Below are 15000 nucleotides of genomic sequence, written 5' to 3'. Positions count from 1 at the left end.
CTCATCTCAGGCTTTGTCCCTACCGAATGGCACACTGCTACAGTCATCCCTCTACATAAAGGGGTAGTGACTACAGACCCTGGGAATTATTGCCCCATTAGCCTGATGAGACTGATATGTAAGGCTATGGAATGCATCATCATGGATCTAATTAACATAGATATAGGGAATCTCCAAACTCTAGATCCCACTCAGTTTGGTTTTGTGAAAGGTAGATCATGCCTGCTCAACCTGGTTGACTTCTTTGAGTAAGTCACCAGAGCCGAGTGAAGGTAAGGCAGTTCATACAGCCTACCTCGACTTGACCAAGGCCTTTGATACCATTACCTACTCAGGAATTATTGATAAACTCACCAAACTTGGCATTAACCCCTATATCACTAGGTGGGTTGCAAATTGTCTCACAGATAGAACCCACAGTGTGAAAGTAGTGGACTCCAAGTCAGACTGCTGACCAGTCAGGACTGGAGTCCCACAGCGATTGGTCCTGGGTGCTTTTCTGTTTGATATCTACTTCTCAGAAGTCCAGGCCAAGATGGATGGACTCTGGCTGACCAAGTATGCAGACGAATGCAAGCTGGGAGCCATTATTAACTCCCCAAGTGATGTAGACATCCTATGGAAAGGCCTCACTGAGAGCAATGACTGCTGTCGAAACCATGGCCATTAAGCTTAATGCCAAAAAATGTGTTGTCATCCCCTTTGGGAAAAACTCAGTTCTCACTAATTACCACATCGATGGGACCCCACTAAACACTGAAGGTGTTATAAGAGATCTGGGGACACAGGTTGACAGTAACCTCTCTTTCGACCACCACATTGCCTCTGTGGTCAGAAAGTCCTTCTATGTGGCACACCTCATTACCAAGGGTTTTGCATCCAGGAAGAAAGTGGTCATCATTTTTCTCTCTACTCTTCCCTCATTAGGCCAATCATCGAGTATAATACCCCATTTGGCATGTACCTCACTAGACACATGCAACAGCTGGACAGGCCACAAAAGTATCTCACAAAGAGGATCCTAGGCGTTAAACACGTCCTATACAGACAGACTAAAAAAACTCCAGCTATTCTCTGTCTCATATAGTCTACTAAGAGGCGATTTCTGCTCGACTTACAAAGCCACGTCTGACCCTGCTCTGTTAGAAATGCTACATCTAAAGAAATCCCAATCCCTCCACACCACATGCTCCAGAGACTTCAACCTCATTACCACAATCAACAGAACATGCTGGAGGGACAGGTTCATAACCCAGAGATTGCCCATGCTCTGGAATAGACTTCCCATACATATCAAGCAGAGCACTTCACTGGCCCTCTTCAAGAGAAATCTTGATGAGTGGATGGGAAATAGAAAGTTCATCCCAGGGATCACTCCAGTGGTGCTGCTTGATAGAGGCACTGGGAACTAACGTCGGGCAGCATGATGCTAGGGCACTTCTATGGGCTAGGCTTGTAAAGCTCCAGGGCCATTAGCCTAGTACGCACCTATGAATCAGAGGGGGCAACTAAATAAAATTGAAGCTCACAGTCAGAAGCAAATACATGGATCTGAAACTAAAGAAGGTAGGTGCAGGCACTCCAAAAGACTGAAAAAAATGGAAGCTCACAATAAGAAGCAAACACATAAGGAGTCACCTGCACTTCTGAAGAAAAACTACACGGGGGGGCTCTCATTCTGTTGGCTTACTTCATATCTTCTTAAAATCCTGAGGACAAGTAACACTTAGACATTTTTTAAATAATTCAGTCCAGCTCCTGTGTCTGTCATGTAAGTAAACACTTTCTTTTATTTGATTAATCGGGTAATTAATAAACTATAAGACTGAACAACAATAGTCACGGAGCTGTGCAAACAACAATGCTGACTTGTGCCAAAAGGTAGGCAACAATGGTGTTGCTCTCCAGTGGACTCGCTGCAAATGACATTTGCCCACATTTCAAATTTTAATTTGTAACCCGAGATATTTAAATGCAATTACTAGCCTGTAGGAGTCACTGCACCACACTGAAATAAAATAATTGTCATAAAAAAAACCAAAAAAAAAACAAAGGTTTAAAAAATAATTTTATAAAATATTTTAGGCAATTTTGAAAAAAAATTGGATGTAATAAACTAAAAAGTCAGTTACTTGCATTTCCAAAGCTTCATTCTGTCTGCCTCTTTTACACTTGTACAGTAGAGCAGTAGAGCAATGATAAGTGCAAAGGCTACTACAGCGAATGGAACTGCAATCATGTGCCATCTTCTTCTTTCCTGGGCTGTAAAGACAGAAGAATATTCTAAATAAACAAGTTCTTGTGTGAATCAGAACAAATGCACAATGTTTATCCTTTATCCCTTTTCCTGGAAAATACATGAATGCAATATGCTCATTGGCATGTAAGCTACAGCACAGATAAATGCATGGGTGGGAAGCTAGGGTCTACTACAAATATAAAAGAGGTCTCTTCCTCCAGACATGTAAAGCACAGACTGGAAAAGCAGATCTCTCACAGAGTACATACAGGTCTGAGTGACAGCTTTACTAACTCTTCAGCTTTGTACCACCGAGTACCACATACAAGACCAAAATAACTGTCATGCAACAGCACCTAGAGAAGGAATACTGATACATTGATTAACTGCAGACCTGGAAAACTGGCAAAGGGCAAAAGTCATCTGGAATAAAGTACATTTCATATGTGGATTACTGTACTTCATACATGAACTCTGTGATATGGTGGCTTATTTTTCACAATAAATGTAGCAAACAAAGTAAACTGCAGATAAATCAGTCTTTTGACTAAACACCTTTAAATACAAATACGCCACACACAGTTTAGTGAATACAAACGTTTATAGAGTGGGCAGTGCTCTCTCTTTTCTGCTGCCTATTTTAATATCTGCATTGAGTCCCTTTTTATAAATCCAACATCCAGATAATGTGGTTAATTTCCAGTTTTAATGGGCTCATGGTGCCACTCACTGCATTTGCTTGCTCCTGACATTTCAAAAATCAAGAACACCATTAGTACACATTCTAAAGTCTCCATTTGTAAGCTGAGCATTTCTAAATGAAGAGTTCTTTTAGTTTTGGCTGATTTTTACATTTGCAAACCCTCAAGACTTACAAGAAATTACTTATAAATTAAATTTAAATATGTAGATGTTTAATATTCCCAACTCAACTCTGGCTCCATCAAAATAATATCTTAAAATGTTGGAATTCCATCTGTAATGACCCAGTGATTTGAACGTTAGTTACATTGAAAGTATCAGAGGCAAACATCTTCCCCATTTTAATACTCAGTTTTACATCATCATTATGTAAACCTTGCTCAGTCAAAACTTCCAAACTGAGTGCTACTGAGTTAGCCATATTTATTTTGTCAACCAGTTCAGTGAGAATATCTTGCACTATATTATCTACTTCAAACAAATTTGGCAGCTTCAAACTCCCCAGCCTGTTCAGCTTCTATTTGCATGCTAGGTCAAAATGAAACCTATAGGTAAAACTGATGGCGAGGAAAATTGATTCCCTCTGATATAATGTACAGTATAAAACAATTACATCTTGTAACTGACACCCAGAAGCACTACCTTATCAGATATCAAGGCTCTTTCAACTCTGAAAATCCATAATGTATTCATTTTCCTTATCTAAGTTAATTAACCTGCTAGACCTAGCCAAGGCATTCATAACTTTCCAACCAGCAAAATGAAATACCAATGTATTGTTAGATGGCAGAACAACTAAAGCAATACAATAGTCTTTGTTCAAAAATAAAGCATCTTGAGACTTCATCTATAAAAATTTTAATTACATATCTTTTCTTTAATTGCATTAGGAAATTGAGAAATAACCCCTTGTAATGTGCAGAACATTCCAAAAATGACATTACTCACACTGACTTTAAGGAAATAGCTAATATACTTGAAGACAGATTCAGTACTAACTTGACTACAGAAACAGTCGTCAAATTCCACAAATCCCACTGTCCCACTCCTCCCACAACAAGATCATCTTGGAGCATGTCCTGGTTGTACTCTCAAACTAAAAACACCACTACCATGGGCACAGACCATTTACCTGATTACCTTACTGACTTAACAGTACCAGACATACAAGCTATGTCCCGGAGGTTTGTCGGACAACTGTAGTGATGCTCACAAAGGCTCTACCACAGACATTTAGACTAACAGGCCCATCAGCCTTACTAATTTAATTTGTAAGACTATGGGACATTATTTCTGACTCCATAAACTATGATATCAATAATCTCAGACAAGTGGAACCACAACAATTTGGCTTTGTCAAGAGCAGATCATGTCTACCCATCCCAGTTTATTTTCTTGAGAAGGTCACAGAGGCAATTCACAACCATCACTCAGTCTATGCAGCTTTCTGGATCTGGCTAAGACTTCTAATACTGTACTCCACTTTGGCATTGTGAACAGACTAAAAGAACTGAAAATAAACCCTTATAGTAAGATAGATTGTAAGTTGGCTGAAGAATGGAACCCACACAATTATTGTGGCAGGGACTACTTCAAAAAGTGAAAAAGTAACCACTGGTATACCACAAGGTCCAGAAATGGGACGCCTCCATTTTGTAAATGTACTTTTCCACCCTCCATACCAGAATCCCTGATCTATGGCTAATCAAGTTCATCAATGACTGGAAACTAGGCATCACCATCCACATTCCCTTATAGATACAAAACAGTGTCAAGCAGAACCTAGTCCTTATAAACCAATGATGTACTGAGAAAGGGCTCAAACTAAATGGGAAAAAAGTTTAGCATTCTCATCTTTGCAAAATATCCCACATACACACCATAGTCCATAGTTGTCTGACCTTTGAGCACTATGCCGGAACAGTAATTAGGAAATAATTTCTAACAACTGATTTCCAGAGGTACTTCATTTAGGTCAAAGAATGGCATTATCCCTCTGTACTCTTCCCTAATTAGACCAATTACTGAGTACACTGCACTCTTCAGCATGTAATTAGCCACAAAGGCTTAGCCAGAGTAGGAAGAAGGGAGCAGATTCCTCAGGAGCAAGATGTTATGGTGGACATTTGTCAAATGCCAATCAGTTAGTAGTTCAGTAATGAATGCCAATACCGCATTTGTGGTCAGGATTGAAGGGCTTCAGAGCTTTTGTATGGGATACAAGTCATATGAAGTGTTTCTTATATATATATATATATATATATATATATGTGTGTGTGTTTTTTGGGTCCTGATTTATGAGAGGACCTTTTTTGTACTCAGGTATGAGTACAAGAGGGCCCTTTTCTTAGCTTCTCAACCTAAACTTGAGAGCGGCAGCAGGTCAGAGTATAGTGCAGTATGACAGAATAGCTAGCTTCAGCTCTGCTTAGCTAGTCATGCCATGCAGCTAGAAAGGCCCCAAAAGTTCCTGACAAAAAATAGTTATTAGCACAAAACCCCCAGGCTATTAAGACAGACTAGAAACCATATCCCTGTACTTTGTGTCTCCTGTGCACTTCTGCATGGAGATGTAGGCCTACCATTTAATGACATCATAGACCCCATCCCCATGAATCTCTTAAATGTCACTGGATGAATGGCTATATAAACAGATCCAAGGAGCTGAATCTCCAGCAATATATCAATTACACATGGAGAGAGACTCAATTCATTATTCAATGTTTGCCCAAACTCTAGATTAAACTGCCCCTGCATGCTAACCAGAGTGACATCATATTCTTGCCTCCTTCAAGTCTAACCTTAACAACTGGATGGGCACCCACAAGTAGGAAGTACCATCTTGAGGGTGGTATTTAGAATATTACCCACCCCCTCAGATGTAACTGCCTTGTAGTTCTTATTATCTCAGATTAATGTTTTTTTACAGCCTTCCTATGGGATACATAACTATGGTAAACATTATCTGGTCCAGACAAATACATTTTTTAAAAAATATGGGTAAGATTTACTGTTTTTTTCATTTCTCATTAGAAGAATGTGTAGGTGCACTGGCAAAAAGCAAACCTGAATATTCTGAAGAATGTCTTCTGTCACAGTGGGCATAAAGGAGTCAGAGTCGATGGTCACCAGTGATGTAGGTACAGGTTTCTCTGTTGCAACCTCTAATTATATAACAAGTACTCTCTGCTAGCAAATGTCTGCTGCCTAGTGTAGGTTCTATGCCTTTTAGGATTTACTAACTGTTTCGGGCTTTTTGATTCTTGTGTTAATTTTATCAGGATGCCGTCTGGCATATGAACCATGACAAATGATTACAGTATAAGACACTGGCCCTAAAAAAAATCTTTTTCTTTTAATAATCAGTTTTGATTGCTAGCTTTTCCATTTTTTAAAGATAGCAAACTATGAGATTATAGATTCAAATGCAGCACACGGCACCTGCTAGTTTAAAAATATAAACTGCTCAAAAAATGTTTGCAACAGTCACTGTAAATTACAATAAAGTAAAACTTTTTTTATATTATGCACATTGTCCAAAGGATCACACTGAATTATGATCAATAAAATAGTCATTCTGATTCTTTAAAACCACAGAGGTTAAGGAGAACAGTACAGCCACAGTTGCAGGCACATACTTATTACAGTGTAGAGTTACGCGAAGATTATGTTAAAGAACAGACCAGTCAATGATATGAAAGATACAGAAGTGCTCAGTTATAACCAGAGTTATAACCTGGGATTAATTTTACAACACAAACCTAAGATCCTTCCGATATTAGGGAACTTCTCAGAGTCTAAGAATCCTGTGAAAATTTCTATGGTGCTAGTGTATTCTTGATGAATAATATATTAAAGTTTTGTTGATCTCTTTTCTACAAACGTAGTGATTGATAATGAAGAATTTGTCCCAAGCTAAGATAATGCATAATCGTCTTCTAGTAAATTATAACTTGGAATACCTAACAGACACAGGTATACCATTTATACACTTTAATAGACAGCTCAAACAGATTACCCGTTGAAATGCTCCATACATGTTGAATAGAACTACAAAGCCAGAAGATGTCAATCAAGTCAGCAGCATACATTCCCCCTAAGTACAGAGCAATCTGATAAACATAACTTGTGCTTAGTTGATAAATTGTTGGGAGTTGGGTAAAAATTATGCACCAGCATAAATTGTTGCTGCATAAATTAGGGAATATGGTGAATCACTCTTGTGTTATCCAAAATAAGAGACCACTCCTGATCTGATGTTCTTCTCAAGCTATGAGGAACAGACAAACATGCAGCCCAGAGTCATTTGAAAAATTTAGAATTGAACTGAAGACAGTTTCCTTTTCAACATTATTCATTGTAATTAATTTGAGGCAATGGATAAAGGACAGCGAACAGGAGCCCTCTTCATCAACTTGAAACGTGCATTTGAGACAGTCAGTCATGCCCTTCTACTTAAAACCCTAATCAATTTTGAAACAAGCGAAAGGTCACTAGTATGGATCTCTACAAACCTAACCAACAGACATGCTACAGTCACTTATGGACCATACACATCTGAAAGAGTACCTTTACAATAAGTGTTCCACAAGGTTCAATCTTATATGGTCTCTTCTCCATATTCATTAACAACCTACCATTTGATCTACCAATCTTAAACTGCAACCATAACACATACGACATCATGCCACACTCAGATAAGCAAGTTCAAAAATTACAAGAGAAGCTACAGCTAGATTTTTAACTGGGCACCGAGATGACTCTGACATGCAGCTTGTATTAAACTAAAAAAAATGCTATACTGACACATCAAAAACTGAAATCAAACTGCATCTTAAACATCACTGAATCCCAAGGCACAGCAGTGCCTAAAGTTACTGAACAGGATACCCAGGTATAACTTTCTATCAAGAACTCACCTTTGCAGATGAGGTAAATCTTACAAATGCCTTCACTAAGATGATCATGCAAATACTCTCATCCTCCACTGAAATCTAGGAGAGCGCTGACATTACAAATAATTATTTGCAATAACTATTGCAAAACTATTAAAGAAGTTGAAACCCACTTCACTGGCAGCAGATAACTTGCCAGCAGAATATCTAAATGAACAGCAGATGTTATTGCCTTCCCTGTGTCAATACTCATAAACCACTCTATAACAGAACAGTATGTCCCAGCTATATGGAAAAGTGCATATATTACACCATTACACAAAGGAGACAATTCAACAGAACTAACAAACTACTGGCCCATTGCAATACTTTCACCACTTTCTAAAATTCTGGAAAGATGTATCCACTTTCAACTTCTTAAACAACTTCTAAAGAATAATCTCCTCTCATCGTCACATCATGGATTCCGACCATATCATAGCACTACTACAGCTCTTCTAAGTTTCACTAATACTATAAATAAATGCAGAGACAATGGCAAAATTGTGTCTTCAGTCTTTTTGGACATGTCTAAAGCATTTGACACAGTCTCCCATGCTAAGTTACTGTCCACTCTGAATAAATCTTAATATCAACCCTGATGCTGTTAGCTGGTTTCAAAGTTATCTATCTAGCCACCAAGTTGTGAAATGGAGGCAAGATCCATCCCCACTCCTTCCTGTTACCCTTGGAGTCCGTCAGGGTTCAATCCTAGGGCTCCTCCTCTTCAGCATATTCATAAATGATCTTAATACTGTCTCCTGTCAAGCATCTATCATACAATACACAGATGATTCAACCCTCATATGTGCAGCATCCACAATAACTCAGCTTCTTACCGTCACATAAAAAGTCCTCTCTGATACTGAAACGTGGCTAGCAAACTCACAACTCATCTTCAACCCTAATAAAACTAAACTTATGATCTTTCACCCATCTAAACCTACTAACCTCCCAGCTAACTTTTATATCACTGCCAGTAATAATACTCGGATTTTCCCAGATTCCCAAACAAAACTAAAAGGTTTCATAACTGACAACAGACTAAAATTGGACATACACATTTCTAACACAATCAAAAAGGTTCATAAGAAAATGGGAACAATGTATAGGAACAAAAAATTCTTTAAAGACGCTGCAAAAATAGCCATTGCTAGAACTTACCTTCTCTCCTCACTCTTATATGCATACTGCATACTTACCAACCTCAACAAGTCAGAACTAAGTAAATTAGAATTATGTTGCAATAAGATTGCCAAATTTGCAACAGATTCCATACATTCAACCCATCACTGTCAATGTCTAAAAAGTCTTTTTTGGCTGGAACTACCTCATGTTATGAAGTATAACCAATAATTAATGGCTCACAAAATGATGCACAATCCTGCCAACATACCTTCTCTAAAAAATCTTCTACAACCCTACTCTAACATTCGCGCTCTTCGATCATCTAACAAAGGCTTACTCCATGTAACCAAAGTAGCCAATACAGCAGGCAACTCTAACTTTGTAGCCAAAAATTGGAATACCCTTCCACATAGTATTAGATCCATGAGTAATCTTAGTCATTTCAACATATCTCTTAAAAAACATTTATCTGAATCCTGGCTTTGCACATGTAACACTCCAGGTTAATTATTAACTTAGCATTACTTATAGAATTTGGCTGTACATACTAACTCTGTTAACATATCCCTTCTAACAACACTACTTCTCTATAAGTAGTTACATTCCTAGCTGCAACTCTCACCACAGAAGTATTACTATGCACTACTGTACCTAAGTGATTCTCCCTACTTAATTTCCTAACTAATGTTATGTTCCTCCAAATATATAAATTCAGCCATATATTTGTCTATATTTAAGTGTTTAAAGTCTTATTCTGTTTGATACTATGTTTATTTTTTTTTTACATTTTTATCCTGTAAATGTGTTAACACTCATTTTTTTGTCTATAATTTCTATTACTTGATGTGATGACTTTGTTTGTAAGCTTAGGATGGAGCTTTTCTCCCCAGGCCTCCGCTGAAAATGGGCACTATCCCATTTGGGCCATTCCAGTAAACAAATGTAAAATAAATAAAATAATGTCAGACTTAGAACACTGTCTACCAATATTTGCATTGAATGCAGCACAGAACACTCAATCCACAAGTGACATGAAACAAGATATGTAGATTTATAACCCTAGCTGGCCCAAGAGAATATTACTGTTACTCATTAGAAAAATCTGAATAAGATGCCAATAACTTCCAGGGCAACACTCCTACTTAACTGCCTCATATACAGACTACTAAACAGCTCTTAATCCCCACCCACTGCACATGCACTACATCCTAAACAAACCATCTACTCCCTGTGCTAATTACTGATAAAGCTCCCCCCTCACTATATCACATTTTACTAAAGCAATAGGCAAAAAAAGTCTTCTCAAAGCAGGTACCCACAGCATGGAATTCCCTACCACAACAGATATGGAAATGGCAAGAATTAAGGAGAGTCAAAAACAGCTAATTCAGCCTCTGATAAATAGGAACAGTAGTGGCATTGTTTTGACACAGACTAAGTATGATGCCTAGTGGCTAACTCAATGCTCTGATCTCCTTAATGGGACAATGATCAATGTGTACATAAGTATTATAATCTCCGCTGATAGACAGACATTGCCTAATACCCTTCTGTTTTACAAACAAGTCTTGTTTCCGATAATGTATATTTCCTACTTCTGTAAAGTACTTGTGACATTCACTGTACAGCACTACTTTGATTTGCAATTAGCTCTACAATCTGTATTTTTGTTTTTTATGTGAATCAAGTATTCCATATAAATGTGCATTTCCCTCTTGTATGGTAAACAAGCACAGAATGACTACCGCATGTTGAAATGTGTAACTGCCTAACTGTACTGTTCCAGGTTATGGCTGAAAATGTTCTGAGGATCAGACCACTAACCCAGTCAACAAAGTGAATAAAATCAATAAAATAAAGGTCATCCTAGAAAAGATAAATTAGTAATTTATGACTGTAATTAAGCAGTTGAGAATTTATACAGCTATTTTAATTACAATGAGATATAAGTTTCAGCATAGATCCAGGATTGAATTTGGAATTAATAAACCAAATTCCACTAGATGGCACAAGCAAAGGTTATTGATCACTTGAAAGGCCACAATATTTAGAGGGGCATTATTTATTAATAGGTTAGTATTACATTAGCAAGAATGTATCACAGACATAGTTTTAAATTTCAAGTACCTAAAGTAAAGCTTAAAAAGAGAAAGAAGTTTTAAGAAATACGATGAGGACTTGCCAATAAAAGTAATAGGTTTGCAGGAAATTACAATGTCATGCATTATCTATCATCGTGAGTGTGTATAAACTGGAAAATAAATAAGTTAAAAAAACACAAATAATTTGAACATCTTTTGAAAAAAGGTTTGCTAACGTTGTTTCTGCTTTTGGATAGAGATTTGAAAAAAAAATGGAAGGACAAGGGAAATGGAATTGCTAAAAAATATGAACATACAACTTTGTCCTGCTTACCTAGGTGAGAGTTGAACTTCTTTCAGGAAAGTATTAATCTGTATTGTTAAAAGAATGAATATCTGGTTTGCATTTTAGCCTTAGTCATTCAAATTCCTGAGAGATAAATCAATAGATGAGGCAGGGAGAGATTTAATAGTATATCTGGGTTCTAAAGAGGAAAATAACAGTCATTTATCCAGGTCTAGATTATATTACAGGGGGTTATTACAATGAATTATTTCAATAGCTTAAGAATGGCACAATTAGGATTACTACAGTACATTAGGATGTCATCCACAAAGACTGTAATGCTGATATACAACTTAAAAAATATTACACCTTGAATTCTAGGATTTTTGCTAAGAACATTTGAAGAGAAAGAATAAAAAGATAAGGTGATACAGGGCACCTTAGTGTTGTACCAGGCAAGATATAAGTGGGATCAGAAAGATAAACTGAAACAAACCATTTTGACATAATCCTAGTTGCAAGCATTTTACATCACAAACCATACTGACATAATTCTAGTTGCAAACATACATCATTTATCTACCCAGTCACTGTCAGTCAAACATTACATGGCTCATTCAAATCCTGCCTTCTTTTAAACCTCATTCCTCAACTGTTCCCACAATTCCCATCCTCCTATCCTTTTCTAAAGATCCAAAATTCCAGTTTTATCTCAGTTACTATATTCACTATGTCTAGTAGAGTTGGTTTAGACTTTGATTTCCATTTTCTAGTAATTACTTTTTTGGCAGACACCATAATTAAACTCAGCAAGGCCTTATGTCTAAGCAATTCCAATTCTGTATCATAGCTCAGAAAAATCATCTCCCTAGTTACAGTAAATTTACTCACTGATTATCTCTGACAGAGTAGTCTGCAGGGAATATTTCAAATCTGCCCACTCATTGCACTAACAGTAAACATGGTCCCGATTACCTCTTTCTTCCCCATCACACCTCCAACATTTGATGTCTAGCCAAGGATAAATTATCTTGAGTCTACTTGGGGTATAAAAATATCTATGTAAACATTTCCAAGCAAAAGTCCTAAATCTTCTAGATTTTGTTGCTTATTTGGGAGACATACACATACCCCCCCCATTGTTTCTTTGTGAATTGCTTATCCAATCTCTCTTTCCAATCCCTTCTTGCCTCTTCTGATTGATTCTTATAGCTAGCATGCAATATTTTATATGCTCTACTAATTATTCCTTTTTAATGGCAGCTTCTGATCTAGATTCTACTAAAAACTCTGACAGTGGTGGCCTTTTGTTTAGGACCCCACTATTTCTTTCTCTTTGCCCATACTTTAATATCAATCCTTGATAGCGAAGGCAATCAAAAACCTGCAGTCCAAATGAATTTGTTGCATCTTCCCATTCTATTACCTTTCCCTCTCTAGTAATTTGTTCCCAATACCGTGGTTCCTTTACCAGTTTTCTCCAGTAAATTCCAGCCCCCTCTTACCTACTGTTTGTATCTCTAATTGCGGTCATCCCTATCAGCAAAATCTCCTTTCTCCATTCCTGTGTTGGCTTAGTTCCTAGAATACTTTCTGCTACTTTATGAATATAATATTCTGTATGACTCTTCTTCTTCTTAAAGGTCTGCATCCAAAATCCCAGTCTTTCCTCATCTTTTGAGCTTCCCCCTTGTTTCATCATCCCCTTTCACTTTGAATTATATGTTTCTGCTTGTGCTACATATAGAAACCTTAACTGTATAGCTTTGAAATTCCCTTTCACAATCAGGTAATCCCAATCCATCCTGCTCTACTGGAAGAATCAACTTATCCCACTTGACTCTTGCCGTCTTCCCCTACCAAATAAAATCCTTAAGCTCTTTAATTGCTATCCATGACTTCTCCTCTGATGCCTGACCTGTGTATAAGACTAAAGGGATTAAAACATTTTAACTGCTTGTATCTTACTATCCATATAACAGAGCTGCCAATTTCTCAGTTTTTGTATTATCTTTTGCTTAGTCTCTTCCCACATATCCTTAGCTTCCACAACAGCATAAATTTTTCATCCATACTCCTAAATACTTCAATTTATCATGTCCCCATAAATATGGATATTGCTTAACCAATTCTTGTGTGGGTTCATAATTTACTGCTACTGTCTTTGTTTTAGCTTCATTCATGTTGTATCTCAAAAATATAAGAAACTGTCTCAAAATATTCCACAGCACTGCAATGTCCTTTTCTGGCTTTATCAGGCATAAAATAATATGTGCAAACAGAGCCAGCTTTTCTTGACTACCATACCAGTTATATCCAGAAATTTACCTTTCTTAAGATATGAGACAGCATGCACTTCTAGAAGGGTGAAGTCTCTACTTATTAATGTTATTATACCTTCTTTGATGATATCTGCTGTGACATTATCGAGAACGTTTACAGTGTTTGTATTGATAAAATAATTAGAAGTAACACGTATTATTAGGAGAAAAAGAAAGAATGCAAATACTGGGAAAACAGAAGAACAAGCTAACGGCTTCAGGTATCTGAGAGAGATGGTTAAGGAGAAGGGAAGTCTGAATGAAGAGATCAAGGCTAGAATCAGGTACAACCAGTACTTTGGTACAGCACAGAAACCTTATCAGTGAAGGCAGAAAATATGAGGATGTTAGAGGTAATGGAGATGAAGTGTCTGAGATGACTGGTAGGTTGTATACTATTGGGTAGAAAGCCATAGCAGCTCCAACTGCCGAGAAGATTAAAAAGAACAGAATGTGGTCTGGGCAGATGTGCAGAAAAGCAGATAATGATTTGGTGAAGAAGATTTGGAAGAGATAGGAAGATAGTAAGAGGAAACACTATCCAGCCGACAGATGAGTAAATTACATGAAAGAAGACCTGCAGTAGTCAGTGATGACTGTCAAAGTAGAGAGTAGCACTTAACTGAGAAAGGTGGAGACAGTTGAAGTGATACCCAACCTCATGTAAATAAAAATGAGGAAACAGGGCTGATGAGGATAATGATGATAGGGGTATTGTTGGGTGAACAGTATTTTTTGTGGTTGTATAAATAATTTGTCTTCTGCTGATCCTACATTATCTGGAACATGATTTAACTTAAGTAGGCTAGCTAATAATCTGATAGGAATAGCAGCTGCATATTTAGTTCCCTTATAAGGCCTCAAAAACGGACTGATTGGATGCATGAATTGCTTTAAGCTGATGCTGAAAAATAATTATTTTAAATTTATTAGGAATAACAGCAGTTTCTTAGTTCTTTATCCATTGAAGATAATTATTTTCCCATGAACAAATTTTTCCCACTGCTTTTTTTCCAAAAATGTAGCATCGCTGATAAGGATACCTCTTCCAAATTGAAACTTCCACATTTCATATAGAATGTAATATAATTATTTGCATTAATATACATCTGAATTGATAATATCATCTGATCCAAAATATCTTGCTAAAATGAGAGTTTAATCTCTCATTATATGTCTAAACAATTCTAGGAACTTGGATAATTTGTAAAAGAATTAGTGAATGTTCAGAGATTGCACCAGGTTCTGAAAGGAATTTAAGCTCAAATTTTCAAAAGGATTTAGAGATAAGAAATAATGTTTATACTTT

The 15000-nt window shown here is 37.0% G+C and overlaps 1 protein-coding gene across 1 annotated transcript in view; it reads right to left on the bottom strand.

Moving 5' to 3' along the window:
- The window catches only part of LOC122813793 (CD276 antigen homolog), a 394739-nt gene that overhangs the window by 78916 nt on the left and 300823 nt on the right, over positions 1-15000 (bottom strand). The window contains exon 4 of the mRNA XM_044086299.1: positions 2133-2262. Within this exon, the coding sequence (XP_043942234.1) occupies positions 2133-2262 (130 nt within the window). The remainder of the gene's footprint in view (positions 1-2132; positions 2263-15000) is intronic.

Source organism: Protopterus annectens, chromosome 10.part0 (assembly GCF_019279795.1).
Source record: "Protopterus annectens isolate FY-2018-M chromosome 10.part0, PAN1.0, whole genome shotgun sequence".
Classification (NCBI taxonomy): Eukaryota; Metazoa; Chordata; order Ceratodontiformes; family Protopteridae; genus Protopterus; species Protopterus annectens.
The sequence above is the reverse complement of the archived record's forward strand: the minus strand, read 5'-3'. Positions and strand labels throughout refer to the sequence as shown.